At 43.0% G+C, this 27,714-nt stretch overlaps 1 protein-coding gene across 1 annotated transcript in view; it reads left to right on the top strand.

Moving 5' to 3' along the window:
• Positions 1–27,714, top strand: part of CACNA2D3 (calcium voltage-gated channel auxiliary subunit alpha2delta 3) — an 858,102-nt gene that overhangs the window by 593,124 nt on the left and 237,264 nt on the right. Inside the window, exon 19 of the mRNA XM_044675448.1 lies at positions 1,642–1,716. Coding sequence (XP_044531383.1) covers positions 1,642–1,716 — 75 coding nt within the window. The remainder of the gene's footprint in view (positions 1–1,641; positions 1,717–27,714) is intronic.

A 27,714-nucleotide genomic window follows, 5' to 3' on the forward strand; every position in this document is an offset into this window, starting at 1 on the left:
AAAATCCCGCTTGCTTTTCAGTGGAGGGGGTAGATTTCCCATTCCATGTCATTTGGTGCTAATGGGAAAAGCCAAACTTCCCGAATCTTTTCTGAGATGTCCCTGTGCCATCCAGGGAAGGAGTCGTGCACAGAAAGGAAAGCGAGGCCGGGGCATTTTCTTGGCACTTTTCTGGAAAGAAAAGATCAACTCGTCTACGTTCATCTCAAAGGGAAGAAGAACTCAGATTTCTCTGAAATAACGTTGAAACGAACCTTTGCCCCTGAGAGAGTTGCATAGGAGCTGCTGATCACATTCACTGGAAGATAAATAATAATGACCTCCATGGATATGGGATCTCAGCGGCTCCTCAGGAAGCCCATAGAATGATGCCTACATATGGTACCCTCGTGATTCCTGCCGCCGTTCTTCACTTCCCTGCCCATGTACATTCCCAAGACTGGATCCTTGGAAAGCTTTTAAGTGAATCTGTCCATTTTTCTGAGGAAGCTTTCCAATGGCTCCCTCTAGTTTAAATCAACAAACAGCCTGGGTAATTCATGCTTCGAAGGCTCCGTAGGTTGGATCCTCAGAGGGCTCCATGCTTGGTTACATGAGCTATAAAGACCTTTTTCAAAAGAAAATAACATTCACCACCAGGACGATTCATAGCTATGAAATAACTCAATGGAAAAATAGAAGGTTTCCTCACCCCCCACCCCTCCCAATTTCTTTTCACAGCTCCTGCAAAAGTGGGTTCCATTTTCTTTTCTTTCCTTTTTTTTCCCCTGAAACATATCCGTGGGGGTTCTATACTCCAGGCAGTTTTAATACATGAATGATTTGTAGGTAAATTTATTGTTAGCCAATGGGTGCAGTCAACTGTGTAATAGAAATATTGTCCAAAAGCTGCGATTATTATTTAAATAAGTTCAGTGTTAAATTTGATTACCATACATTTTAGGGGGAATAAAACATTTCATTGCTCTCAAACTATTTCCCATCTCACCACTGAGTCAGAAACCATCAATTAAATTGGCCCCTGCATTGACAATTGCCCCTCAGGCTTTGTTACAGGTTTTGTGTAGGGGGAAGCACTTGGGAAACAATTTGCTGGATACACAATGGAGTGAAGACAACCTCTCAGGGTGGGCTTGTAGCCTGAAGGCTGGAGAGTGAAGGTTCTGGAAAATGAGAGCTGCCTAAGAAACACCTAGGGGAGAGCCTCTAAAAATATAGGGTGCTCAAAGGCCTCCGTGTCCACATCTCAGTCCTCTTGGCACCCCTTAGCAGGTAGAAAGGCAAACATTAGCTCGGAGAGCTTCACACGGAATGCCCATGAGCCTTTGAAGCATTAAGAAATAAAATATTGAATTATTTTCACTTTCCACAGATCATAAGAAGCCTCTTCCAAGTATCCGGGCGCCATTTTTAAAGGGTGCTATTTACCAAGCTCATCCCAGTGGCAGACTTTCATTTCCACCAAATGTCAAGGATCAGTGCTTTGTGTTCATTTTAATGAAATACTGGGCTGATGAGGGTTATGAATGCCACATTTCAGCTGTTAGTTACTAAATGTTGGGCCGCTCTGGGGCTTCACAGGGGATGGGCTAATGATGTCTTTTTCCTTTCTTTTTTTTTCCAATTTCTTTTCTACCACAGTTGGGGATTCATGGTTATGCTTTTGCCATCACCAACAATGGCTACATTCTGACACATCCTGAACTCAGGCCTCTGGTAAGACTAGCGTCTTTGTGTATTTATTTAGAATCTGGAGATTACGTTGGATTTTTAAATTTCTGTAAGCATTTCCAGTGCTACAAGAAAGCTGCCTTCCGTGTAGGCATGGGAGCAGGCCTATGGTTGGTTATTCATCTTTCCCCTCTGCCCATTTTAAAGGTTGTTTATTATGCTCCAGTAATAGGTGTGAAAGTTTTACTAAACAGTTTTTGTACTTAATATAAATTGACATGATCTAATTAATAGACAAGAGATTCATAGAGACAAATATCCATTAGAACAAATACTTCCATGCAAAAGAAAGATTGCCATATTTGGGCCCATTTGCTTTAAGTATTATTTAACAAATTAAAATCCTTGATCATCAAATCATGAGTGCCTCATTACCTCCGAGCTCATCAGAAAGGGGTTAGAATCTAAACAATCAAAAGGACTTTAATCAATCAATTGAAAGATTACAAAGAATTTCTTAAGCAATTATCCTGTTATCTTTTATATTTTCTAATGCTTTGCTCCAAAAGTATTCCATGATTTTTTTTCCTTATAGTTAAAGTGGTATTTACTCCAAATTCTGTTGAAGCAAGAAAATTGTTTAAAAAAAAATTGATCCTTTTTTTTCATTTTTTTTTTTTAAATTTAAACCCTTAACTCCTGTGTATTGGCTCCTTGGTGTAAGAGTGGTAAGGGTAGGCAATGGGGGTCAAGTGACTTGCCCAGGGTCACACAGCTGGGAAGTGTCTGAGGCCGGATTTGAACCTGGGACCTCCTGTCTCTAGGCTTGACTCTCAATCCACTGAGCTACCCAGCTGCCCCCTGATCCTTTTTTTTTAATCACCTTGATTTCCAGATATACTTTCCCCCTTCCTCTACCCAGAAAATTCTTCCTTGTAGCAAAGGATAATCAAAAGAAGAAAAAAAAAAGAAGCAAAAAAACAAAAAAACAAAAAACAAACCCAGTCCCATAAAACCAATCAATGTATCAACCGAGTCTGCCGGTATACAATATCCCAAACCCGTAGTTTCCCACCTTTTCAGTGAAGTGAGGATGCTGAATAGGATTTTTTTTTTTTTAAGAAAAAAGAAAAATGAGAGCCAGAATCGTTTTTAGCAGTAAGAAATATCCTCTCTTTTCCTGTTTGGCACTTGCGAATATCAGAAAGATGGAGGCTGCATTCATTATGCAAATGTTTATTGACACAACACTCTGGTGTGAGGGGACTGGCTCCAGCCTGGATTGCCTCATTGTTTAGACACGCTCCCACCAGATAGAGTTCCATCACCCTTCAGCCTTGGTGGGAGAGTCCTGGTAGGAATGAATTCATCTCGGGATACATGTGGACGCCATATGGGTGTTTCAAGCTGGCACTTACCATAATATCCCATTTCACCAATATTTTTGCAGAAAAGACCAGAATTAATTGGATAGCTAATCCCATATGTAACTCCATTAGAATTATTGAAAATCTTGGTTTAAAGAAGGCCCTGACAGTGATGCTGAGCACACTACCTTTTCAGGGGCAGCCCAGTTTGGCGAGCTAGACAGGGATGTTAGGAATTATGCATTTCATTTAGCTGGGTGTTTGATTGTTTATTTATTCAGAATGGAAATTGGAAAGATTGAATGAGATGATCAGCAGTTCTGACCAGGAGCTTTTTCCAGGGAATATATATATATATATATATAATTTACAGCTCCTTGTACATGGTAAAGACTAAGTAATTTGGTGGAATGAATGAGTGAATAAATACCAGGTAATCAAAAATCACCCAATTTCTGAGCTGGAAGGACCAAATAGTCCAACTCCAACATGAGTATGTTGTGCCCACTACGCCATATCTCACAAGTGGCCATATTGTCTTTGCTTAAAGGCCTTCAGAAGAGGGGAGCTGAGAACCTACCAAGCAACCTCTTCTATCTTTGGAGAACTATAATCAGAAGGAAGATTTTCCATAGATCAAGTTTAAATTTGTCTCTTTGTAACTTCCATCCTTCTTTAGAAATGAGGATATTTTAAACAAAGACTCCCATGCCACCATTTTCCAATGTCTATGTTTCTTCATTTCTTCATCTTTGCAGAACAGAAAATGTTCTGCTCCGATACTTGCATATGACCTTGCTGCATAACCACAGCTCTCTACTCAGCCATGTGAACCTTGGCAAGGTTTCTGTGTTCAATTTTACATACTGTTTCTAGAATGGCCAATCTAGGGGGCATCTGGGTAGCTCAATGGTTTAAGAGTCAGGCCTAGAGATGGGAGGTCTTAGGTTCAAATCCTCAGATACTTCCCAGCTGTGTGACCCTGGGCAAGTCACTTGACCCCCATTGACCACCCTTACCACTCTTCTGCCTATGAGTCAATACACAGAAGTTAGGGATTTAAAAAAATAGAATGGCCAATCTATCAACAATTGTTATAAATTCAGATGAACAGATGGCCTGATTGTTCCAGTTTTTACAGTTATGTTCAGTCACATTCTGGCAGGAAGGTCCTGAGAACTTTAGTTCAATCTAATCAACATGGTATCCTGTGACTTAGCTTACAAATATTGCTCTGAAACCTACAGGAATCCTTTGGGTTCATTACATCTCTAGTCAAGGAATCAGAGAATCTCAGTGACTGGGTGTAGGGTCCTTATAGCCATCTAGCCTTACCCAAACTTGCCTAAGAATCTCTTCTACTTCATAATCCCAGAGTAACTTTGTTTTAAGTCTCACAATAAGTGAGATCCATCCTATCCAAAGGCTCCCTCTTCTACTTGGAGTAGTGATGAGTTTCAAAGGTCTCCTTCTCTACCCCATTTCCCAAATCAAGTCCAAACTGGTTACTTTTTAACTTCCTCCAACTGTTTCTCCTTTTTTTTTTCTTCTGAGGTCAGGAAGATCAAGTCTCAGCCCTCTTTCCTATTGGCAATTCTTCAAAGAGTAGAGAAGACCATTGCATCCTCCCTGAGTCAGCTTTGCTCTAAAATACTTCTTCCATCTTTATGAATTCATGTTCTGATGTCATTCTGGTTGTCCTCCATTGGAATTTCCTGAGCCTGTCAATGCCCTCCCCAAAACATGGCACTGAGAGGTTTGAACACAGTTAAAAGGGTTTTAAAACCATCCTGACATGAATTCTTTAATTTTCTAAAAGACCAGAGTTGAATGTAATGTTCACCAAATACCCCAGATCATGGTTGATTTAGCTTAGGACTCCATCTTGCATAAAAAAACAGAGGCAGTATTTTAATAAATATGTGTTGATGTGCTTTAGGGAGAACCTGGTCGCTCATCTTCTGGGCCATCACTCTAAAGTTGTTCGAATGTACTCCCTAACACCTGTTATGGTTGGCTATGGCATCCACTCATTTCCTGCCTCCTTTTTTTAGCCTAGACACACTCTCATGGCTATGGATCTGAAGTGCTTGTTGGTCTATCCATCGATCTGTGCCGAGCTATTAGGGTGGTCAGATAGGAAGAGCCTAGATGGGGGAGGCATGTTGGAAACCTTCCTTAGATGTTTATTCATGGTTTCACTGAGTCACAGAACTAGATAAACATAGCCAGGTGCTTATTTGCCCTTGACACATTTATGTCCCTGGGTTGTTCCATAGTCTCATTTACCAATTCATGCTGGAGCAACTCAACCCTCCCCCTCTACCATGTTCTCCACAGAGAATTGTAGGAATGACTCTGCTGATCAGTAAACAGTAACTTGCCTCTGTTTATTTTTCTGTTTATATGACTTCAGGCCAGATATTTTCCTCTCTGATACTCAGTTCCATCATAGGAAAAATGGAAGAGTTAGACAAGCTAATTCCTAGGTTCTTCTAACTCAAAGTCTATTAAGTCTAGCATGAATGGTATTATCCATTATCTAAGCACAGATTACTTGTCCTATAATCCAAGACCCTTCATAATCTGATTCCAAAATACATTTCCTGTCTTATCTCTGACTTGTCCTCATCATGTCCTGGGTTCCATCCAAAAATGCTTTTCACTCCCTACTTCCCTAGATACCTCTTTGCTCATTCCCTACCTGGAGTGCCACTCCTGGAGTGGATTCTTCTAACATCGTACACACACCTCTATTGGTGATTCTTTCCCTTCATTCAAGGCCCATTTGAGTTGCTACCTACTCCAGGAAGACTTCCTTGATTTCCACCCACCTCCACTTGACCTCCATTGCTTTCCTCCATTTTATCTTCTCCCTTTGCCAGTATCTTCCCTTGGCCTCTCTTATTCTTTCTTTTATAATAGCTTTCTGTGCAAATGTCTTGTCTCATGTGAATGGCTATGGGTAAGAACAGTTATTTTCTACTTTATCCCTGCATAGCAGAGATTTAATAAATACATTTTGAAGTAAAATGCATTCCCAGGCCCTTTTGGAGATCTGAGAAAGGAAAAGACATATTCTCTGTCCTCCCTCTAAATCCACCCCAAAGCAAACTCAGATCATCGTACTTTCAAATATTGGAAGGCATCTCGCAGGTGATCTAGCCCTCTGTGTACAAATGAGGTCATTAGAAGCTGAAGGTGACTTGTCCACTGTCCCAGGTAATGAATGAAATAAGCAGAACTTGGGGAACAGGTCCTCTGAATCTAAAGTTAGTATTTTCTTGACTAAAACCATGATTTTGCAATATGCCTGGGAAGGAAAATTGACCATTGGAAATCTGACGTAAATCGCCAAAGAAGTTCTTAAGGACCTATGGAATTTGAAGACCCCATGGTAGGCATCTGGGAGAGGTCAAGAGGAAATTGGGGCCTTTCATTCCAGCTTTCAAAGTGTATTAGGCCTGGCTAGCATAGAAAGAGAATAACCAGATAACTTTTCATAGCATCTCTCAGATGATGAGGTTGGAGTAGACGACCTCTAAAACAGCATCTTCTACCCAATCCTATGAATGTGGATTAAACACTGGACAAGTAGTCAGTTAGGAATGTGGGTTCAAATCCCCTCCTTGACTACTTGTCACTTATGTGATTCTAAACAAGTCTCGACTTCCCTGTCCCTTACTTTTTTCATTTATACAATGGTCTAAATGGACTCCCAAGACTCCCAGCCCTAAACAGGAGAGTATCCAATCCTAATCTCATTAGGTATTAAAGGCCAACCCCTATGGAACTACAACAAATACAGGAGAAGCTCATATTCTTGTTGGTTTCCATACTAGAAGGGATTATCGAGTCTAACCTCTTCATTCAACAGTTGTAGAAATTGAATCTCAGGGATGTTGAAGGTCATACAATAGTAAGTGGCAGACTAAGGTCTTTGGCTCCTGGAGCACTACTTTTCCTGCTCTCCTACTTCCTTAATGTAATGGAAGATAATGTGATGGTCATTAAGATGCTGGTAGTAAAAGTGAGTCACCAGGGGCCCGGGAGCCAGTAACTAGATCAGCAGAAGATTTTGGGCTATCAGTGTTGAGCAGCCTCAGCTGGTCACTATTGGGTGAGAGCAGAACCCAGCAGGAAGTGGGGCTCTACTTCCTGGTTACAATGGAGGCTTTGGTTTCACTCCACAGCAAACTCAACTAACTTATATTCTGCCCTCTCCTCAGTCTCTTTAGCTTTGGTGATGATATAGGAATTACAGGAACTCACTGATTCAGGCTAAGGTATTTATTTAAACAGGAAAGGGAAACTGAGGTAAGAGGGTTTAGGGTCTTGAGAAACTAGTAAGTGTTGGCAATGGACCTAGAAGGTAGGTCAGGCTGAGAGAACCAGCCTTCAGCCTGAGATAATCTGACACTGCCCTGATGTTGTTCGATCTACCAGCTAAACAGATGTAGTTGTTAAGTTGGTTTAGGGGTGTCCCTATCCTAGGCTACTCTAAGCTAAAATCCTGCCCACATTCCACAAACCACCTCCCTTCAATCCCTCCTGGGGTCCCCAAGGGGAAGTCAGGGGTAGCTGGGTGTCTGGGTGAGGTCAAGGAAATCAGAACCCTAAGGTTGGGTTTGCAGGGCTTTTATAGACACAGCCCAACTGTCAGGACCTAGGACGGCATACGGGTGGCACCTGCCAGGCCAAAGTTCCATTCATCTAACTGACAGGATTGTCCAGGCTAATATTGCCAATGCAAGAAATCCTGCATTACATTTTAAGCCCTGAGAAAGGAGAAGAAAGTTTAGACTGGAGTGGTCAGAGGAGGCTTGGTATGACAGTCTTACAATTAGATCTGGAATATGGAGTTGGATTTAGAAGACCCAGAAGGGAATGATAGAATCCTTTAGCTAGAGACTCAGAGGTCATCTAGGCCAACTTCTTTATTTTTACAGAGAAGGGCATGAAAGTTAAGTGAGTTAGTGAGGGTCATAGAGATGGGATAGCAAAACTGGGATTCAAATAACGAGCTGGTCTTGTTTCCACTGTATTGTTCTATATTCTGTCATTGAGCCAACTAGAGAGCCAATGGGCATATTTCATCAAGCCTAACCAGGAGCAGTGGGCCTCAGAGACATTGAACCCCAGATCCTCTTATTGTAGAGAAGTTCTTGTCCAGCTGTAGCACTTGATTCCTGATTCCTGATTCAGAAGCCTGTGGTCTTTTGATTTACTTTCATTATATATTTGTATTGATTATCCTTTTATTTCTGCCAAGGAGAATGTGAATCCCTAAAAAGTCTTTTTTTAAAAAATGTGTATTTTTGTCCGCAGAGGCTGGAATACAGTAGTTGCTTAATAGGTGTTCGCTAGATTGGATGAAAGTCAAGAGACTGTCTACCTGTCTTTTATTCTTGCCATGACAACATAGCATCGTGCCTCAGGCATAGTGAATACTCCATAAATATGTGTTGAACGAAGGACTCGAAGGGCATGGATGAGTGACTGAATCCAGGGCAGCTGTTGTTGCTCATTCTTTCATTTGTTTGGGATGGGAACTTTGCAAGGAGACACTTTCTCTCTTTCCTCTGGGAACCTGTGTGTCTGCCCTGGGCAGCAGGCCACATTGGCTGTGATCCTCCCTGAGGACAACCCTGAATAGTAGCTTCCCTGGCGAGCATGAGCAGGGAAGGATTGTTCCCTCTACTCCAAACCTGAGTCACAGAGCTGGATTCTTAGGAGATAGGGATGTCCCCTTTGCTCTCTGCCAAGAAAGACCAGCCATGGAGCACAAAAAGATGAAAGGGCCAGGCTGAGGAGAGCCAGGGAACAGGCTTGCAAGCCTTCCTTCCTCCTTCCATTCATCCTTCCTCCATCGGCCCAAGCCAAGACGAAGCCTTCCCTCAAGCCCACAACCAATATTTCTGTCTTTGGTCCAATGTGCTCTTCTCTTCCAGCTTTGTTTGACTTGGTTTCATCCAAAATTTGTTTTAAAACATGTACAGTTGTTGGGTGTGAAGTAGTAGCTTCTCCAAAGCCACTCGCACATGTGGACTGGCCCTGGAAGGTCTCCTTCCAATTCATGGATCTTGGCAGCCATACCAAAGCCCTGTTTTGTTACAGAGAAGTATTCTTTGCTCAGTTCATCTCTTGGGTCTTCCAGGCTGATGGATGTCCTGCCAGTACCTCGTGGGGTCAGCCTACCCCACCGCCTCTTAAAATCTAGTAAACGTTTTGAGAAGCCACATCATGGAACCCAATTCTGGACATAGAAGAGGCCTCTCCTCTCTGTAACCGTCTCCTCCCCCCCCCAAAAAGAATCCCCACTACAAGCCTCCCTCAAGGGCTCAGTTATCCACCCTTTGCTTGAAGACCTTCGGAAAAGGGAAATAGCAAGGAGAATACTAATAGTTCATAATAACGATAGAGCTAATATTTATGTAGAATTTTGAGGCTTGCAAAGAGCTTTGCAAATATCTCATTTTACCTTATGACAACTTTGGGAAGGAGATGTGAGAATAATTCCTATTTTAACAGGTGAGGAAGCAGTATGAAAAAAGGAAATGGCTTGCCCAGGGTCACACAGTCAATAAGTTTCTGAACTCAGATCTCACTGACCTCCTCTTGTCCTACATTCACTGCCTCATTGTCTGCTTCCCTGGCCCAGACTAGAGTCCAACCCAGTCCCTGTTACAGCATGTGTCTTAAGTCCCACCTTCAATAGAACCCGGAGTTGTCCATTTAGTAACTTCTACTCCTCATTCTGCCTTTGGGGCTTGAACAGAGTCACTTCCCTTCCTCTCCCACCTGACCTCCCCCTTTCAAATGCTCAGATCTGGTCTGACCTCATCCTTCTCTTCTCCAAGGCAAAATAAACAGTTTCCTTCACATGATGCACAAATGATTTGGTTTCAAGGTTCTTCAGTGTCCTGCAAAGGCTCCTCAGTTTTTCAGGGGGGCTGGTTTTCTTTTTTGATCCCAAAATATGGATTGAACTCAGTCCTCTGGCTGATACCTGGCTGGGGCAGAATTCTGTGGAATGCTAAGTACAGTATTCCTGCAAGTTGTGGCCTCTCTTAATTCATCCCCAAGTCCCAAGATCTCATTTTTTGTTTGTTTGTTTTGCTTCTCTGTCACTTTTTTGATACTTGTTAGGCTAGGGGTCCACTCTAACCTCCAGATCCTTTTTGGACAATTTTATTACATCTAATCAAGCCTCATCCAAACTTCCTATGACTGGGAAGTAATTCTGAACCAAAGATTAAAGATATACTTTTGATACTTGATCTGGAAGTTAAAGTGAGAAAGTGTTGCTTAGTAGATAGAGAGTCCTGACCTCTGTCTCAGAAGATCTGAGTTCAGTTCCTACCTCTTGCCTCTACTGGCTGGAAAACTCTAGTCAAGGCCTTCCACCTTGAATGCAGTAGGCATCTCTGCAAGACTAGAAGTTGCAGAACCAGAACATCTTTCCTTCTGCAACCTTTGCTGGCATTGTTTCTATCTCTTCTACCCACCCTCCCACCTTTAATGATCTCTGAACAGTCCAACAGAATAGCTAACCTGCCTAAATGTTTTTTGGGTTTGGACACTGACATCCAGGCTATTAGCCCTGCGTCCTAGAGTTGATTCATCTACAAATTTTTAGGATGCAGCCTGGTCTAATCAGATGATTCCCTGGACTCAGAGTATAGAATACCTGAGTTCAAATCCTGCACTGGATATTTCCTAGTTGGGTGGCCATCAGAATTTTACTGAGTTTCTGTTTTTTTTCTCTGAACTTCAGACCTTTTATCAGGAAAATGGGGAAACAGGGTTACTAGGAGCACTAAGTAAAATAATCTGCCTAAAATACTTTGCCAGCTTTAAAACATTATTCAAATGCCAATTGTTAATGGGCTTCAGGCAGTCAATCAATAAGCATTTATTGACCCACAACCATGTGCCAGGCATTATGCCACACTGGGGGAAAATAGACAGAAGTGAAACATCCCTGACCTCTAGGAGCCTAGGTTGCTTCATTTATGTATTCTCTTACTGTTCATTGGTACATAAAACTGGAGCAATGTATCCTTGAAGGAAGGAGGATGGCCAGGGTGTTTCTGCCATAGGTATCTACAGAGTGATGACCCAGGCAGCAGCAAGCAGCCATTCTCTCTCTCTCTCTCTCTCTCTCTCTCTCTCTCTCTCTCTCTCTCTCTCTCTCTCTCTCTCTCTCTCTCTCTCTCTCTCTCTCTCTCTCTCCTCACCAGCATGACAGCCCAAGAAAGAATGGATGGAGCTCACATGCAGCTAAAGCCATTTGGCAGGACATTGTGTCAGACACTGTGTGGAATAGGCAGAAAATAGGCCCAATAGTGGAGTTTGTCAGGGCAGTGAAGGATCTCAGGAGAACTCCCTGGAGATTGTTCTTAATCTGACTTTTAATATCCTCCTGGTTAGATAATAATACCAGGTTAGGGTAACTTTAGAAATTGATTTTTTCTACCTATTTCATCATTTTAAAATTTTCTTTGACATCAGTGCATCTTAAGTTCTTTTCTTCCCCTTCCCTTCCTTTCCCTTCCCTTCCTTTCCCTTCCCTTCCCTTCCCTTCCCTTCCTTCCTTCCTCCCTCCATTCCTTCTCTCTTTTAATTTTTCCTTTCTCCTTTTCTTTCTTCCTCTCTTACTCATTCCCACCTTTACACCACATCCTCCTTTCTCTTTCCCATCCTTCTTCCTTTCCTCACTTCCTCTCTTTTATTCTCATTCCCTCAATCCCTCCTTTCTTCAATTTTCTCCTTTCTTTCTCATCTCTTTTTTACTAGGAGTTCTGGGCACCTCTCTCTGTCTTCCTTTTATAAAACATGAACTCAAAATTAATTTTCTAGCTGAGGAACATTTATAGTATGCATATGGCTAACCACTAAGAATTGTCCCAAGGCACCAACCAGAGGAGAGACTGAGGTAACATTAATTATCCTCTCATAATTGGGAATATCAGGAACAGATTTTTTTTTCACTCAAAGACAGGGGGAAGAGAGAAATCCAGAAGGACCCAACTGAATGTCAGTAGAGGGTAGCCCTGAGTATGCTGATCCTTAATGCTATAAAGCTGTAAGACCAAGGGCATTCTCCATGTTGCTCCAGTACTTTCCGTGGCTTGGGGGTGTGTCTATGCTCTTTGCCATTGGCTCCCACCCCTGTACCAGTCCAGTGGGACGCCCCCTACTATAGAGTACCCTACAGTCCTGGTCCATCTAACCACTTAACAGCAGGATTAGCTTTTACAAAGCTTCAGCACTATTATCACAAATATACAAACTTACTCCTCAACAGTTGGGACTTAATGCTGCTTCCACCCTCCCTAAACCTTTTGGGCCACCTCAGCCTCTGAGAAGGGAAAGAGGATTAGGTTTCCAGCTTAGTTTAATTCCTACAGGAGACACAGTCGCATTTTCAAGTTCAAACACCCCTTGACTTGAGTTCCAAGCCCCCTGACCCATCAGGCTTCCAAGGTGGGTGGCCTGGCTATAACACCCCACCTAGAAGCCTGGTTCCAACACCTCCAAGTCTGCTGGGGATCAGCACGAGTGTTTGAAACAGAGAAGGACAAAGGATGCAAAATAGAAACCACCACCCTCAGGCCCATTTCTTAGAGCCAGAAGACAAGCGAAGGAATCAGGGGCAGGAAGTCCCTCCCTCTCACTGGTTCAGTTCATGGGACCTACACTAAGGAGGAGCTGGGATCTTTGCCTTCCATACGGAGTAAGAAAAACTGAGCAGGAGAATTGTGAACCAGAAATAGTGTCTGGAAGAGATTATACAAATGTATTAAAAATATTCAATTATGAAAAATATAATGGAAGAAAATGGCGATTCTAGTTCAAGGTTAATGAGTACATATCTGCATAGGCAGGTCTACATGTCTCCATTTCACCAGTTTTAAAGATGTGGCATGTTCTGGCTTGTCCCCACTATATAGCCAGTAAAAGAAGGTAAAGAATTCAGAGTACCTCCCTGTTAGGCAATCTGGGCATGCCCAGGCAAGTGCCCTCAGGGTGCCTTGCTGCTAGGTGATCTGGGCACCCTCCAAAGTCCCCAATCGTGTAGTCCCAAGAATGCAAAGAACAGGATATGGTGACTCCTGACCATGCCACTGTAGGTGGTCCAGAGGTCGGAGGGGAGCCCCGAGGGATGACACGGCATCCACAAGCCGAGGTCCTCAGAGGGAAAGAAGGCTTCTGTGGATGGCATGTTGGATGCTTTGAATCTAACTCTACACAGCCCAGAGGGTCGACTGTCCTCCTGGCCGAAGAGGTGATATTCTGTAACGTATATGCTGGCATTCGGTTCTATGTGATCTTTTAACATATTTTGGCGATCATAGCTCTAGAGATGGAAGGGACATCCAACCCCATCAATTTTAGTGAGGTGGAAACTGAGGCCCAACTTGGGGGAAATGACTTTTCTAAGGCTACACAGATAATAGAAGCAGAATGAATCTTCCTACCTGGACTATTGCAAATGGCGCTGGTGGGCCTCCTGCCACATGTCTCTCTCCCCTCCTTTCCACGTTCCATTTAGCTGCCAAAATGATTTTCCTAAAGCTCAGATCCAGTCCTTATGCTTTACCCCCAGTCCAACCCAACAAGCTTCCTATCACCTTGAGGATTAAATAAAAAATCCTGTGGCCTTCAAAGTCCTTCATAATCTAGTGTTCTTCCCCCAACCTTTCTCCCACTTTTCACCTCCTTCTCCCAGGTACTCTCTGACGCCGTGACACTGGTCTCTTGGTTGTGCTCATCTTTTGGCTCTGGCCACATTCTCTTGTGTTCCGCTAGGGCTAGAACATCCTCCTCACCTCTGCTTCCTGACTTTTCTGGCTTCCTTAGAGTCCTAGCTAAAAGGTATCTTCATCCAGAAGCTTTTCCCACTTTCCCTATTTCTCTTGCCTTTCCTCTTCTGATGACCTGCAGGAAGCCTTTTCAGAGCTTCTCCATCCTTGTTTGCATGCTGTTTCCTCTACAAGACTCTTGAGCTCCTAGAGGTCAGGGACCCTCTTTTGCCTTTCTCTGTATGGTACCTGACTTATAGGTGCTTAATAAGTGTTTATTCACTGGCTAACTGACCAAGCTGGGATTCAAATCTAGATCCTCTAACTGGCCCTTAGAGGCAGGTCATGGCCAGTGGATAGATCACTGAACCCAGACTCAGCAAGACCTGGACTCCCATATACCCTCAGATGCTTTCTAGCTGTGGGACCTGGCCCTAGCTGGGTAAGTTAGCCTCCATGTCCTCATCTGTAAAATGGGGGTGATTCTAAAGGGGTAAGGATCAAAGGAGCTCATATCTGTAAAGCACTTTGCAAACCTTTGTGTACTCTCAAAACCCCAGCCGGATTCTGACAGGAGTAGCGTCAGCATGGAAGGCAAGCTGGACCATCTGCTGCCTCTGAGCTCTGGCTAGAGAGCAAAACACAGTCATTCTGCTTCTGTTTTTCCCTCCCTTTTCCTCCTCTTCCCTCCTCCTCCCATTCACATACGCCACCCACCCCCCAGCTCCCCTCCCGGCTTTAATCTAGGAGACTGAGCCACTAAGAGCTTTCAGGATTCTCAACTTGAAAAGAGGCAGGCTTTAACCTGCCTTCCTGGGGTCCTTGAACCCTTCTGCCATAGAGGGAAGCCTGGGGCCCAGTTCTCAGAGTCAGATTTAAAAACAAATAAACAAACAAATAAATAAAGAGATAGATAGACACATGGATAGGTGGATAGATAGATAGATAGATAGATAGATAGATAGATAGATAGATGGATAGATAGATAGATAGATAGATAGATGGATAGATGGATGGATGGATGGATGGATGGATGGATAGATGGATGGATGGATGGATGGATAGATAGATAGATAGATAGATAGATAGATAGATAGATAGATAGACAGATAGACAGATGGATAGATAGATAGATGGATGGATGGATAGATAGATAGATAGATAGATAGATAGATAGATAGATAGATGGATAGATAGATAGATAGATAGATAGATAGATAGATAGATAGATAGATGGATAGATAGAGAAAGAAAATGCCATTTTCAGAGAAAAATTAGTGAAGGCATGTGTTTCTGTGTCTCGGGGCCTGTATATGTGAGTCTCTTTCTCCATCTCAATTCCGAGGCCCCCGAAATCTCCCAGGATGCCCCGACCCTGGGTTCAGTTGGCTTAAGGTCCCGCCTCAGGCTAAGGTCTCTTCCTTTGCTGTCTTTTCAAGCCTCTCTAGTGCAGGGAGGAAGTCCACCGCAGTGGGGCAAAGGGGAATCCCACCTAGAAGGAGGAGCCTGCCTGCGGCCGGGCAGCCTGGGCATCCTTCTGATCTGCTGCTCGGTCCGTCCCTCTGCCCCATCCTTGAGGTGGGCAGCCGCGGCCTCGAGCCTGCCCGATCAGGCATCGGACACACGCTGGGGCGTCCTGTCTGCCTAGCCCCGTGGGCAGGAGCTCAGATCCAGTTCGGGGCTTTGCCAAGGATTTCCGCGCCCCTCCCAATGCCTCACCTGCAGAGGAGCTTCTGGTGAATTGAGAGAGGCTCGCCATTAGGTGGCGCCCTCGCACTGCCACGCTCAAGGCTGCTGCCGCCCGTCAATCTGGACCCTGGGCTGTCTCTTAGACAGGAGCAGAGAGCAGCGAGACTCGATTCAGATCTACTTGGACTGTGCCGGGTTTGTCCAGAGGGGCCAGGGCTGAGGAGCAGCGGGGAGGCAGGCGAGGCCCCGGCATCCTTCTCTTCGGAGGAGAGCTCAATCCCTTTGTGCAGCGACAGGAACAGCCGACATGTTGGTGCTGAAATGCCTGAAAGCAGTGGAACGTTTTAAGGGGAGAGAAGATGAGTGCGAGGTGCTGGGAGGGCTTTGAGGATGCTGGAATGTGGGCTGCTGGGAAATTGGCCGGACGAGTGGCTTCTGGTTCTGTGACAAAGATGAGGGAAGGGGATGAGCATTTCTATAGCACCTACTGTGTGTCAGGCGACATTGGAACACCGACTGCCCCCAATACTCCTGCCTCCGTGGTGTCTTGCTGAATATCACCCCGATCCCTTAGAGAAAGGAGAGAAAGAGAAAGTTGAGCACGTATCCAGAGGAGTCTTGGCCAGGCCTCGTCCTGGAATAAGCCATGTGAACTCCAAGTCCCAGGAGATCCCAAGAAGAGGGGGTGGAGGGTGTCTCCACAGCTGCAGGGTGCATTGGAGCTGGGAGAGATTTTGATCTTGACATTGTAAGTCCTCCTTCCTAGTCATAACCCTGTCCTGTTTCATGATGGCTGGACCATGGATCAATGGACGTGATCATTTTGGCCCCCTTGAGCTTCTGGAGGAGCCATCCATCCATTCAGTCTAAAGGCTCATTCCCCAATTAGTGTGAGAACAGACAGCCTTGGTTTTCTCTTTGTACTCACACTGTTAACACATAGTTGGTGCCTAATAAATGTTTATTTTCATTCATTCCAGAAATATGTGTTGGTCACCAAGAATATGTATATCCTTTTGGGAAGTGCTGAGGGAAATGCAATGATTGAAGTAGACACCTTTCATTCTTCTGGGAGTCAATATTCTATGCAGGGAGATAAGCCATTGGATAGAATAGGAAGAATGCAGAGGTGACATCCTGGCACAGAGAGAGAGAGAGAGAGACAGACAGACAGACAGACAGACAGAGACAGAGAGAGTGAGAGAGAGAAAGAGACAGAGAGAGTGAGAGAGAGAAAGAGATGGAGAGAGTGTGTGTGTGAGAGAGAGAGAAACAGACAGACAGACAGACAGAGAGAGTGAGAGAGAGAAAGAGATGGAGAGAGTGAGAGAGAAAGAGAGAGAGAGAGAGACAGAGAGACAGAGAGCGTGAGAGAGAGAGAGATTATCATTGTCCCGACATCCTAACTGTATATAAAAGCTAACAACTGTTAGCTGTGGTCATTATTTATATCTAGGGACACCCAGCTAGTAACCATCTAAGGCAGAATTTGAACCCAGGTCTTTCCCCCAAATTCAGCATCTGGCTATTATGCTACAATATCCATCTGTGGAAAAGCCTCAAGTGTGAAACCCCTTTCCTCCAAAGGATTCCCCACCCAAGAAAATGAGTGTCTCCAAGGCTTATTGTGCCAGTATTTTCTTGGTAACTTAGGAAGGATTTGAAAAGGCTGTGAGAAGTCCAGCGACTTCCCTCATGACCTCCCCCGACGCGGTGCGGAGGCCCCATCCCCAGCTAAGACTCCATCCCATCCTGGCACTGCCAGAGCAGTCTTGGCTACTTTTCTCCTTCGGCTCAGGGACCCCCAACAGCCCTGGCGTTGGTTTGCCCCGAGCCTGCCTCTATGTAGTCTCCACACATGGGCTTCAAAGGACAGGAAGCAAAGGCTTTATGGCGTTCATTGAGCGAAGGGTGGGGGGCCCTTGAGGAAATGGGTTGGAAGGACCATTCTAGGGTTGATTTCTTTATCGTCTGGCAGAAGCTTCCCACTGTACGGGATCAGGTGAGGAGCAAGACTTTCTGGAGGACACGCTGACCTCTGAGTTTCTTCCGTTCATCCCCTCCCTGGGCCAGTCCCTGAGACTGTCCGTGCACCACGGCCCATGATGAATGAGCGCCCGACCTCATCAAACTGTAATTCTGGGCTTCATGTGGAAGAACGATCTACAACTTTCTCTAGATGTGTTTCAAGCCCCCTCGCCTGCCTCCTGGGGCCGGCGAGCCTCAGCTGCTCTGGTAGCCTCCGTTCAAGAATGTGAGCAACAATGCGAGGCTCAGACTGGAGTCCTGGTTTCTATCACTGCGAGACGTCATCTCAGTGATCAAGAGGTTCTCTCCCAGCCAGCGCAGGCCCATCTTTATGCAATTTTGAGATCCCTCGCAACAGGGGTAAAGACTACACCGGAAACAGCAGCTCAGGGCTCCGAGCAAAATGCTCCTTGCTCTCTCCTACCCTGGGGAAGCCACTGAGTCTTAATTAACACAGTGGCCAGCTGGATAATGGTGTGCCCAGGCTCACTCGCACACAGGCTCACACGCACACACACACACACACATACACACACTCACTCACACAGAGAAGGGGCTCAGCATGAGGATGGATGAGGAAAGTGGCATCCGTTCTGATCTGTAGGCTCTGCCAGGAACACAGAAACATGTAGGCCCTGGGTGAGACATCAATGAACTGTGTAAGCGGTGTCAGACTCCTACAAGGAATAAACTGACTCTCTCTCTCTCTCTCTCTCTCTCTCTCTCTCTCTCTCTCTNCTGTCTGTCTGTCTCTCTCTCTCTCTTTCTCTGAGTCTCTGTCTCTGTCTTTGTCTGTCTGTCTGTCTGTCTGTCTCTCTCTCTTCCTCTTCCTCTCTCTCTCTCTCTCTCTCTCTCTCTCTCTCTCTCTCTCTCTGTCTCTCTCTGTCTCTCTCTGTCTCTCTCTCTGTCTCTCTCTCTCTGTCTCTCTCTCTCTCTGTCTCTCTCTGTCTCTCTCTGTCTCTCTCTGTCTCTGTCTCTGTCTCTGTCTGTCTGTCTGTCTGTCTGTCTGTCTCTCTCTCTCTCTTTCTCTGAGTCTCTGTCTCTGTCTTTGTCTGTCTGTCTGTCTGTCTGTCTCTCTCTCTTCCTCTTCCTCTCTCTCTCTCTCTTCCTCTCTCTCTCTCTCTCTCTCTCTCTGTCTCTCTCTGTCTCTCTCTGTCTCTCTCTCTGTCTCTCTCTCTGTCTCTCTCTCTCTCTGTCTCTCTCTGTCTCTCTCTGTCTCTGTCTCTGTCTCTGTCTGTCTGTCTGTCTGTCTGTCTCTCTCTCTCTCTTTCTCTGAGTCTCTGTCTCTGTCTTTGTCTGTCTGTCTGTCTGTCTGTCTCTCTCTCTTCCTCTTCCTCTCTCTCTCTCTCTTCCTCTCTCTCTCTTTCTCTGACTCTGTCTCTCTGTCTCTCTCTGTCTCTTTCTCTGACTCTCTCTCTGTCTCTCTCTATCTCTCTGCCTCTTTTCCTCTATCTTTCTGTCTCTGCCTTTGTCTCTGTCTCTGGTCAGCTCAGAGGCCCTGTTAACTTCAGCTTCCCCTTCCTATGATCAAAACCTCATCCTTAGCTAAAGCAGAAAGTCAAATTGTGCAAGATTTTGCCCAGTGCCCAAACTTCTCCACTTCATTGCATCACCAAAGAACAAAGTCATTTGCATACCAGTGATGATTCTTATTGGAGTTTACATTAAAAAAAAAAAAGCAACAGTGCATCTGAATCCCTCTGAGAGCATTAAATTGCTACCTAATTAGCAGTCCCAAATTACATATATTTAGAAGATAATTAAAGGTTGGAAGGCTGTTGAAATAACTGGTTGTACATGTAAATGAATCACTGAAAATTTGTTAGTAATGTGGGGAGCTGTCTTTTCTTCCTCGCTGCCCTGTTTGAAGTTAGGTAGGAGCAACCCCTTGGGTTTAAGTCTGGTAGCGTTAAGATAAAGGCAGATGGTTTTAATGATTTCTACCCAAAGCCCCAAATAATTATAAGCAGCTGTCAGTTTTACATAATCACCAATGATAAGGTCCTCAGGAGGTGACTAGAATCCCATAAGCCAAGGGGCTCACTGGGTAAAGAACCCCAGCTCTCACTCCACTCTCCAATGCCCTCCTTCTGAAAACATGAAGGAACTACAGGGATGGCCTCACTAGTCCTCATCTTAATGTGTTTTGACAAATGGGAATATTATATATTCCATGCTTGGAAAAGAAGGCCAGCTGCTCATCTACCAAGAAAGGAGAATTACAGGGTCATAGAACCAGAGTTGGAAGGGGTTCCAGAAGTCATGTAGTCTACCCCCCCCATCTTAAAAAGAAGGAAATGAGGTTAAGTGACTTCCCCAGGGTCACAAAGATAGTAAGTGTCCAAAGGGGAATCCAATCTGGGTCTTCCTGACTCCAGGTTCAATGGTCTACTTACTCTACTACATGGGACTAATGCAAGACCAGCATGCTCCACTGCAATCCTCACAATGTCAGGAGAAGTAAAGGCAGGCCCTCAGGACTTGTGAGTATTCATCCTGTAGAGGATTTATAGAAATCTGAGGATGAGGATATTATCCCTTCTGAATCTCGACTACTTCAACTCCATCTTGGCCTCTACTCTCACATATCTCATCCTTCCCTTATCCTCTGGCTACTTGTCTCTTGCCAAACTGGAGCCCTGCATGAAGCCCACCATCTGCCTCTCATGCTAATATTCATATTCTGATGAACAAATGTGGAGGAAATCATGAAATCATGCCGACTCGATCCATTGCAAATTTATGTCACCTAAGATCAATTGGGCCCTCACCGCAACAAGGCACTTCTTTGATTCCTTCCTAATTGATCCCATATCACCCTCCCCACAGAAGCTGTTTCGAACCTTTTCTCTCCTCAAGGCTCCCATATCTCCCTTCCCTCCATCTTCTCAAATGAAGATTCCATTTCTTATTTCATGACTGTGAAAATTAAGGCCATTCCAGATGACTTTGCCTTTTCTCCTTCACTTCCTCTCAAGGCCTCTCCATATCAGTCCTCTGCTCTCCTTATTGATTCTCAGAAGGTGACTTTTCCCTCTGTTATGGTCAGTACTACTCTAGATAGCTTTGATTTCATCTCTTCTTTTCTTCTCCAGTAGAGTATTCCAACCATCCTCTTCTTCCTCTCTCTCTCTCTCTCTCTCTCTCTCTCTCTCTCTCTCTCTCTCTCTCTCTCTCTCTCTCTTCCTGTCTCTGTATATGTCTTCATATCTTTCTCTTTTACTCTCTGTTTCTTTCTCCCTCCCTCACCATCAAATACTCCCTATCCTCTTAAACATGTCCAAGTATCCTCCATCCTCAAAAGTCCTTTACTAGATCCAACCATCCCCTTAACTAAGTAATTGTCATAGACCTCTCCTCCCTTTCTCAGCCAATCTCCTGAGAAGGATTGTCTATACCTGTTGCCTCCACTGCCTCTTCACTCTAACACTCTGTAGTTCAGCATCGGATCTCATTACTGAGCTTAAATGCCTCTCTTCAAAATCTTTCATTTATTATTGTAATTATATTGTATTTTGATATATAATGTATATTATATTGTATAATATAATTATATTGTACATTGTAAAAATAATCATATTATTATTATAATAATCTTTCATTTGTTAGATTTGACATTCTTTTCTCCATCTATGACTCTTCATCCTCTCCGTTGCACTTGATACTCTTGGGCACTCTGCTCCAGAATATTTCCTCCTCTTTAAGTTTTCAGGATACTTCTCCTGTCTGGTTCCCTTCCTACCGAGCTGAGCACTTCTTTTCAGTCTCTTTTCCTAGTTGATCATCCACGTCTCATTCCCGACCTGTTGGTGTTCCCAGGCTCTGTATTTTTGTTTCTCTGTACACTGTTCCTTGGTGATCTCATTAACTTCCATGGATTTAAGTAGCCTCTCCATGAGAATGACTCCCAGATGCAGTCCTAGTTCCTCCACCACATTTCAGGCCTGTATTGCCAACTATCTTTGGACATTTCAGAATGAACATCCCATAGGTCTCTCTAATAACACCATCTAAAACATAACCCATTAGGTTTAACTCCTATCAGACCTTCTTATTTCTTTGGAGGACATCACCATTCAAATCTCCCAGATTCATAACTTCCTAATTCATTATCTTGGACCCTTCCCTCAAGCCATGAATTAATCACCAAATATTGATCAAGTTCGTACTTTGTGTAAAATACTGTGCTAAGCTCTGAGGATTCAAGAACACAAAACAAAATGATCCCTTCTCCCAATGAGCTTCCGTATCTAATCAGTTGCTGGATCTTACTGTTTATCTTCATGATATCTCTTATTTACATGCCTTCCTTTACACACACACACACACACACACACACACACACACACACACACAAACACACTCACTCACTCTCTCACCCCTACCTTCATTAGTCATTATCCTTTCTTTCCTGGACTATTCCAATAGCCTCCTAGTGACTCTCCAAAACTCAAGGCCCTCCTTGCTCCATGGCATCCTTCCCCAACCTGCAAAAATCATTTTTCCTAAAGCATTGATCTGATCTCTGATCAATTGATCATTGATTGGCTCTCCAATTCATTAAACTCCCTATTGTCCATAGAGTCAAGTATAGAAATTGAATGACTTTAATGACTTTCGCCACTTGGTCTCAAACTTTCTTCTTCATCTCTCGCCCCAACGCTCATCACATACAATATCTCATATCCAAATTTGCCTTCTTTTTGTTCCCATACAGCCCTCTTTTCCCAAATCTGTGCCTTTTCAGGAATGGCTCCTTTTCTCCTTTGCCATTCCCTAAGGGTTGATACAGAATAGATACTTAATCAATGCTTTTTGATTGTTTGGATGTGTGACTGTTAGATGATGAATTCCTTGAGAGAGGGGCTACTTTGCATCTTTTTTCTTTCTATCTCCAGCACTTAGCAAAGTTTCTGGCATATAGTAAAGTGCTTACTACCTCCTCATTGATTGAATTAGGAATAGAAATGGAATTAGGTTTGGATGGATGAGGTTAGGAATTAAGATGGAGTGATAGATGAGCATCATCCACCTGACTGAATGAATGCAGTCTCACTGAACTGCCTCTCTTTAGCTCTCCAGAGACCATGCTTCACATCCCATCCAGCCTTCCAGCAGAGCATCTTGCCATTCGGCCTATGGTACCTTTTCTTATCTTTCTCTAAGAAGAAAAATCACAGGAACACTTCTATTGCTACTGGAAAGGAAACACAAATGGACTGATCTATGGATTCACTTACAAATCCTATCACTCTCCTTACTAAAACTCCTTTTCTTGATCACCATTTGAATATATTTGTTCTCTCCCCCATCAGAGCATAAATTCCTTCAGGGTAGAGACTATTTCACTTTTGTAATTGAATCTCAAGCATCTAGCACAGTGCTTAACATAAAGTAGCTCTTTATATGTAGGTCCCCCCCCCATTTATATATGCACCTATTCATTCATGCATCTACCCATTCATTCATCATAGTTACAATGTGCTTGACAGTGGCCTGGGAGCTGATCAATGGCTCAAAACAAATCTTCCTTTACTTAGCTAGGCAGAAAGTTGCTCTCTTTCCCTCCTTAACCCTATACACCCTGCCTAGAATCATATCTTTGGGGTTATCTTCTGCTTCAGTCCCCCAAGTCTATGTGCCTCCTACTGGGTGACATAGTTGAATCTGGGGCCTTTCTTTGAATTGTAACTAGAAAATCCGATCATTAGTTAGAATGGCCAAGAAATCCAAAATCAATAGTCTGCTACACCAACTACAAGCTAGGGACTCCTAAATTAAATATCATCCATAATAAGACTTCCTTGTGAAGGAAAAAAAAATCTCCTTGTTAAACAAGTAGATATGGCATAGTTTAAATCTTTGCTCTTATGAGTGCCTTCTTGAACCAGGAGACTCTGGGACCAAGGCCTACAAGACCCCAATATGCAAAAAGGCTGGATTGTTGAAAACAAAAGTTGGGCCTTGTGAACCAACCCAAGAATAGGGTCAGCCTCACATAACCTGATTGAGACCTCACCCTGGCTTACAACCAACACTCCTCCCCCACTGTTTATGAACCTCCAAAACTCAAATAATAAGACCCCACCTTTAAAAAAAAGGACACTGATTAAGATAAAGGTCATCCTGTTTTTCAAAGCTGGCTTTTAATTGTTGTTATTTTTTTAATCCCCAAGCTATTTTAGTTTTAAAGTGATCAAAAGGGTTTTATAATAATACTAAGGGTGTACCTAGAACTTTTCATCTTTGAGACACTTAAAAACACTAATTAATAAGAGCATTATGCCTTTTTCAAGGGAGGAAAAGTCTATCGTCTCAACATGCCTCTTTGTTTCTCATCTGCCTTCCCTTCTCACCCAAGGTTTTGACACAACATTCAAATAATGTTTCAGTAAAGAAACATGACTTTGTGGATGCCTCCTCTTCATGCACTAATTCTCTTTCCAAGATCTGTCTCTTTTTCTCTCTAGAGACATTGGTTTTGCTGTTTATTTCCTTGAAAAAGTCAGTCTTGGAGAAGGGTGACAGGTCTATTAACACTGAGTGATGTAATAATGAAAATAATTGTAATATGTAATAATTAAAATGCTACATATAATATTAAGAAATTGGTTTTGTTAAATAATATTAGTAAAAAATCGTTGTGGTCACTGTTTATAAAATTAACTCTTAAGTCATGAGGATGATAGTAGCTTTTAACAATTTAATTTAATATACATATAGTATAAGAGAGAAATAATGAAGAAAGGAAGTAGAAAATTTATTTCCTAGCCTACCACTCTAAAGTCTTGTCCATAGAATTTCAGCTCGCTCCCTGACAAGGTTCCAATCTCCAGATGTAAGTCTGGTAGTCACTTTGGAACAAGAGTCTTACCAGCCCACAATGATGTCTTCCACCAGAGCCATCAACACCGAATGGAGTAGAAGAATCAATCCCAGAAAACTCATGCCAAATACCTCAATCTCCTCTGTGGTCTCATCTTTTTTAGTCCTTTTTTCCCACATCACTTCTTCTATTTCTGAGCTGGTCTATCACATCTTAGGAACCAATCAAAGTCTCTCTGACCTGGACCTGTAACCCTTAGTTCTGGGACATGTTCCTATTGCTCTTAACCTGTGGCCTCTGTTTGGAGCATTCAAGCCATGCTAATGGGATGGGTCGGATGAGAAGAAAGTTCACAACCCTGGGAGAAAGGGTTTCCCTTTACACAATCCCCCCTGTGATTCTATTGGGAGACAAGCATGTTGAAATCTCCCCAATGAAAGGTTTCAGGAGATTAACATGCCTAACCTCCTCAATGAATCATTTCACATAACCAGCTTATACCTCTAAAGATCTTCTGGCTAGAAGTACATACAACATTTTACTATCTAAGAAGAAATTACAATATTTTGGGGATAAGAGGGAAATATACAAGAGAGAGAATGAAACCAATGATTGGCAGGCACATTGACAAAAAGCCAATTAGGGGGCAATATCCTTTGGTATAAGAGTTTACATTCAGAATAAATGCATTCAATTCCCTTTGGTTCAATTCACCACATCCCAAAGTTCATTCTCAATCTTTTGAGATAGTGTGTGGTTTCTGCAAGATTCTTTATGGCGCCTTCTTCAAAAAGTTCGCTTTCTTGATTTGGGGAGTTAGCAAGTTTCTTTTCCTGAAATTTCTCTCAAAAGAAATTTTTTTTTTAATCTTGGTTTTTATGAAAATTTTACAATGACTTCACTCTTTCTGGGGAATTCCAAGTCATGTTCAAACCCTCTAACTATCAAAAAGAGATTTTGGTAGTCAAGATTTGGTAGTCAGGATGAGAAATAGATTTGAATTAATCTCTTGGTCCAGTGTTTGGTCATTCTAGGACAGATTCAAGGATAGGTTGAAATATATGTAACATGACCAATAAAGAGGATTTTAACTACTATATGATCTTTCTTAATGTATTATTTTATCTCTTCTCTACTTATGTCCTCTATCCCATTTCTCTCTCTGTATTCTATTGGACTTTATTTCACCAGTTAATAATTATATCACAGGATATAGAATACTACTAGGAGATAGGAAGACCTGGGTTCAAACTCTCTCTCTGATCTACTTGTGCAAACCTAAGGAAATAATTGCAATCTCTTCCTTCCTGATTTTCTTCATTCATAAAATGAGGAGTTTCTTCATTCATAACATGAGGTCTTTTCTACTCTGAAGACATCTTTCTTCCACCCCATTTCCCCCCCAAAACTTCTATGTTTTCCTTTGTAGATAAATTCTTTCCCAAACCAGTTGTCTCCATCCAATGTTACCACTCCTTTAATACTCTGCTTATTGTCATCTCTGACCAGGCATGACATTACATTCTCAAAGTGACATGATTCCCTCAGTGACACTCCATTAAATACAGTGGGCTTTTCCTGATACTTGCATTTGACACAGCTCCTTTTTGAATTGTTCTAATTTGGCTTTCATAGCAAAGGTTTCTCTGTGCCTCTGTGACAAATCCTTTTATGTGCCCACTGACTGTGTTTTTGTTCTCCTATACTCTAAACATTGACATTGCCAGTATTCTTTTTTTAGACCCTTTTCTGCACTGTGGTCCCTTCTTTACTGATTTCTTTGATCCAGTCCCAGTATTTTAGCTCTGAACTCTGCCAGAGTGACTCAAATCTATTTACCAAGATACAGCCTCTCTCTTATTACTAGGATACGATCTACCTAGAGAAATCCCACCATCATCTCAACTTTAAAGAGAAAGTACCATCTTCTTGTAGGATGCCAAAGTTTAAAATTCCCTAAGTATTTACTTAGTACTAAGTCATACTCAGTATGACTTCTACCTTACTCCCACTTGATAAGCACTTTCACTTCTACCTATGAAATTTCCCTTCCATAATTTCCTTCCATTTCAATGACATGAATACCACCTTAGTTCAAATCCTTATTAGCTCTTTCCTGGAATACTGTGATAGCCACCAACTTGGTCTCCTTGTCTCCATTATCTTTTTATTTGCAATCAATACTACTAATTATGGAAAAATAAAAATCTCCATAGGAAGGCTAATTCTAGGAAGGAATTAAAGACAGTGAAGACAGAGAACATGGCCCAGATCTCATCTTTTTATTGCTAAGAACCCTTCAAAGATTTCTTAATATCTAATGAATGGAGTCTAATTCCTTTTGTGTATGAATGTGGTTTTCAAGACATATTTAGATTTAGCATCAACTTGCTTTCCTGTCTCAGTTCATCCTATTTCTTTTCCCTGACTCCACCAAATTTTATTATCAAAAAACACGGTAATACCATTTATAGTACAGTCAGAACCAAATCACCACTTATGGCTGTATTGCATTAGAACCTGTCCCTTGAACATGACTCCTCTACTTTCCCATCTTTCCTCTACCTTGCATATAAGTTCAGGAAATTTTATCCTTGACATATGAGAAAATGTGCTAAAGATCAGAACTGTCCAATAGAAGAATGGCTGCCTTGGGAGGTAGTGGGATCCCTCTCATTGGTGGCCTTCATGCAAAGGCTGGAAGGCCAATTATCAAGTCTCTTAGAAAGGGATGAAATGCTAGCTGGAATATCTAGCAATACCAAAGTTCTATGGTTTGGTATTCTGGGAGCCTCCTTTCTCTAGTTCTGCTTAGTTACTTTCCGTTCTTTAAGAATGCATCTAACTCATAAAGTTGGGGTGAGGATCAAATGAGATAATATTTATAAAGCATAGCCCCGTGCCTGGCACATAGGTGGTGTTTAATAAATGCTTCCCCCCTTCCCTTCTGTTTCCTTCTGTTCCCTTCTGTTTTCTTTCCTTCTCTTCCCTTCTCAGACTAGACCAGGGCAGAAGAGTTCATAACCACCTTCTTCACAGTGCTTCCCCTGATTCTCCTAGCTGGAAGGACAGCTCCCTCATATGAACTTATATTGTTGTTGTTCAGTTATTTCAGTCATGTTCAACTCTTCATAACCCCCTTTGGGGTTTTCTCAGCAGAGATACTTGAGTCGTTTCCCACTTCCTTTTCCAGCTAATTTTACTGATGAAGAGACTGAGGCAAACAAAGTTTAGTGACTTGTCCAGGCTCACAGAGCTAGTAGGTGTTTGAGGTCAGAATTGAAGTCAGGAAGATGATTCTTCCTGACTTCAGGCCCTGAACTCT

Source organism: Gracilinanus agilis, chromosome 1 (assembly GCF_016433145.1).
Source record: "Gracilinanus agilis isolate LMUSP501 chromosome 1, AgileGrace, whole genome shotgun sequence".
Lineage (NCBI taxonomy): Eukaryota > Metazoa > Chordata > Mammalia > Didelphimorphia > Didelphidae > Gracilinanus > Gracilinanus agilis.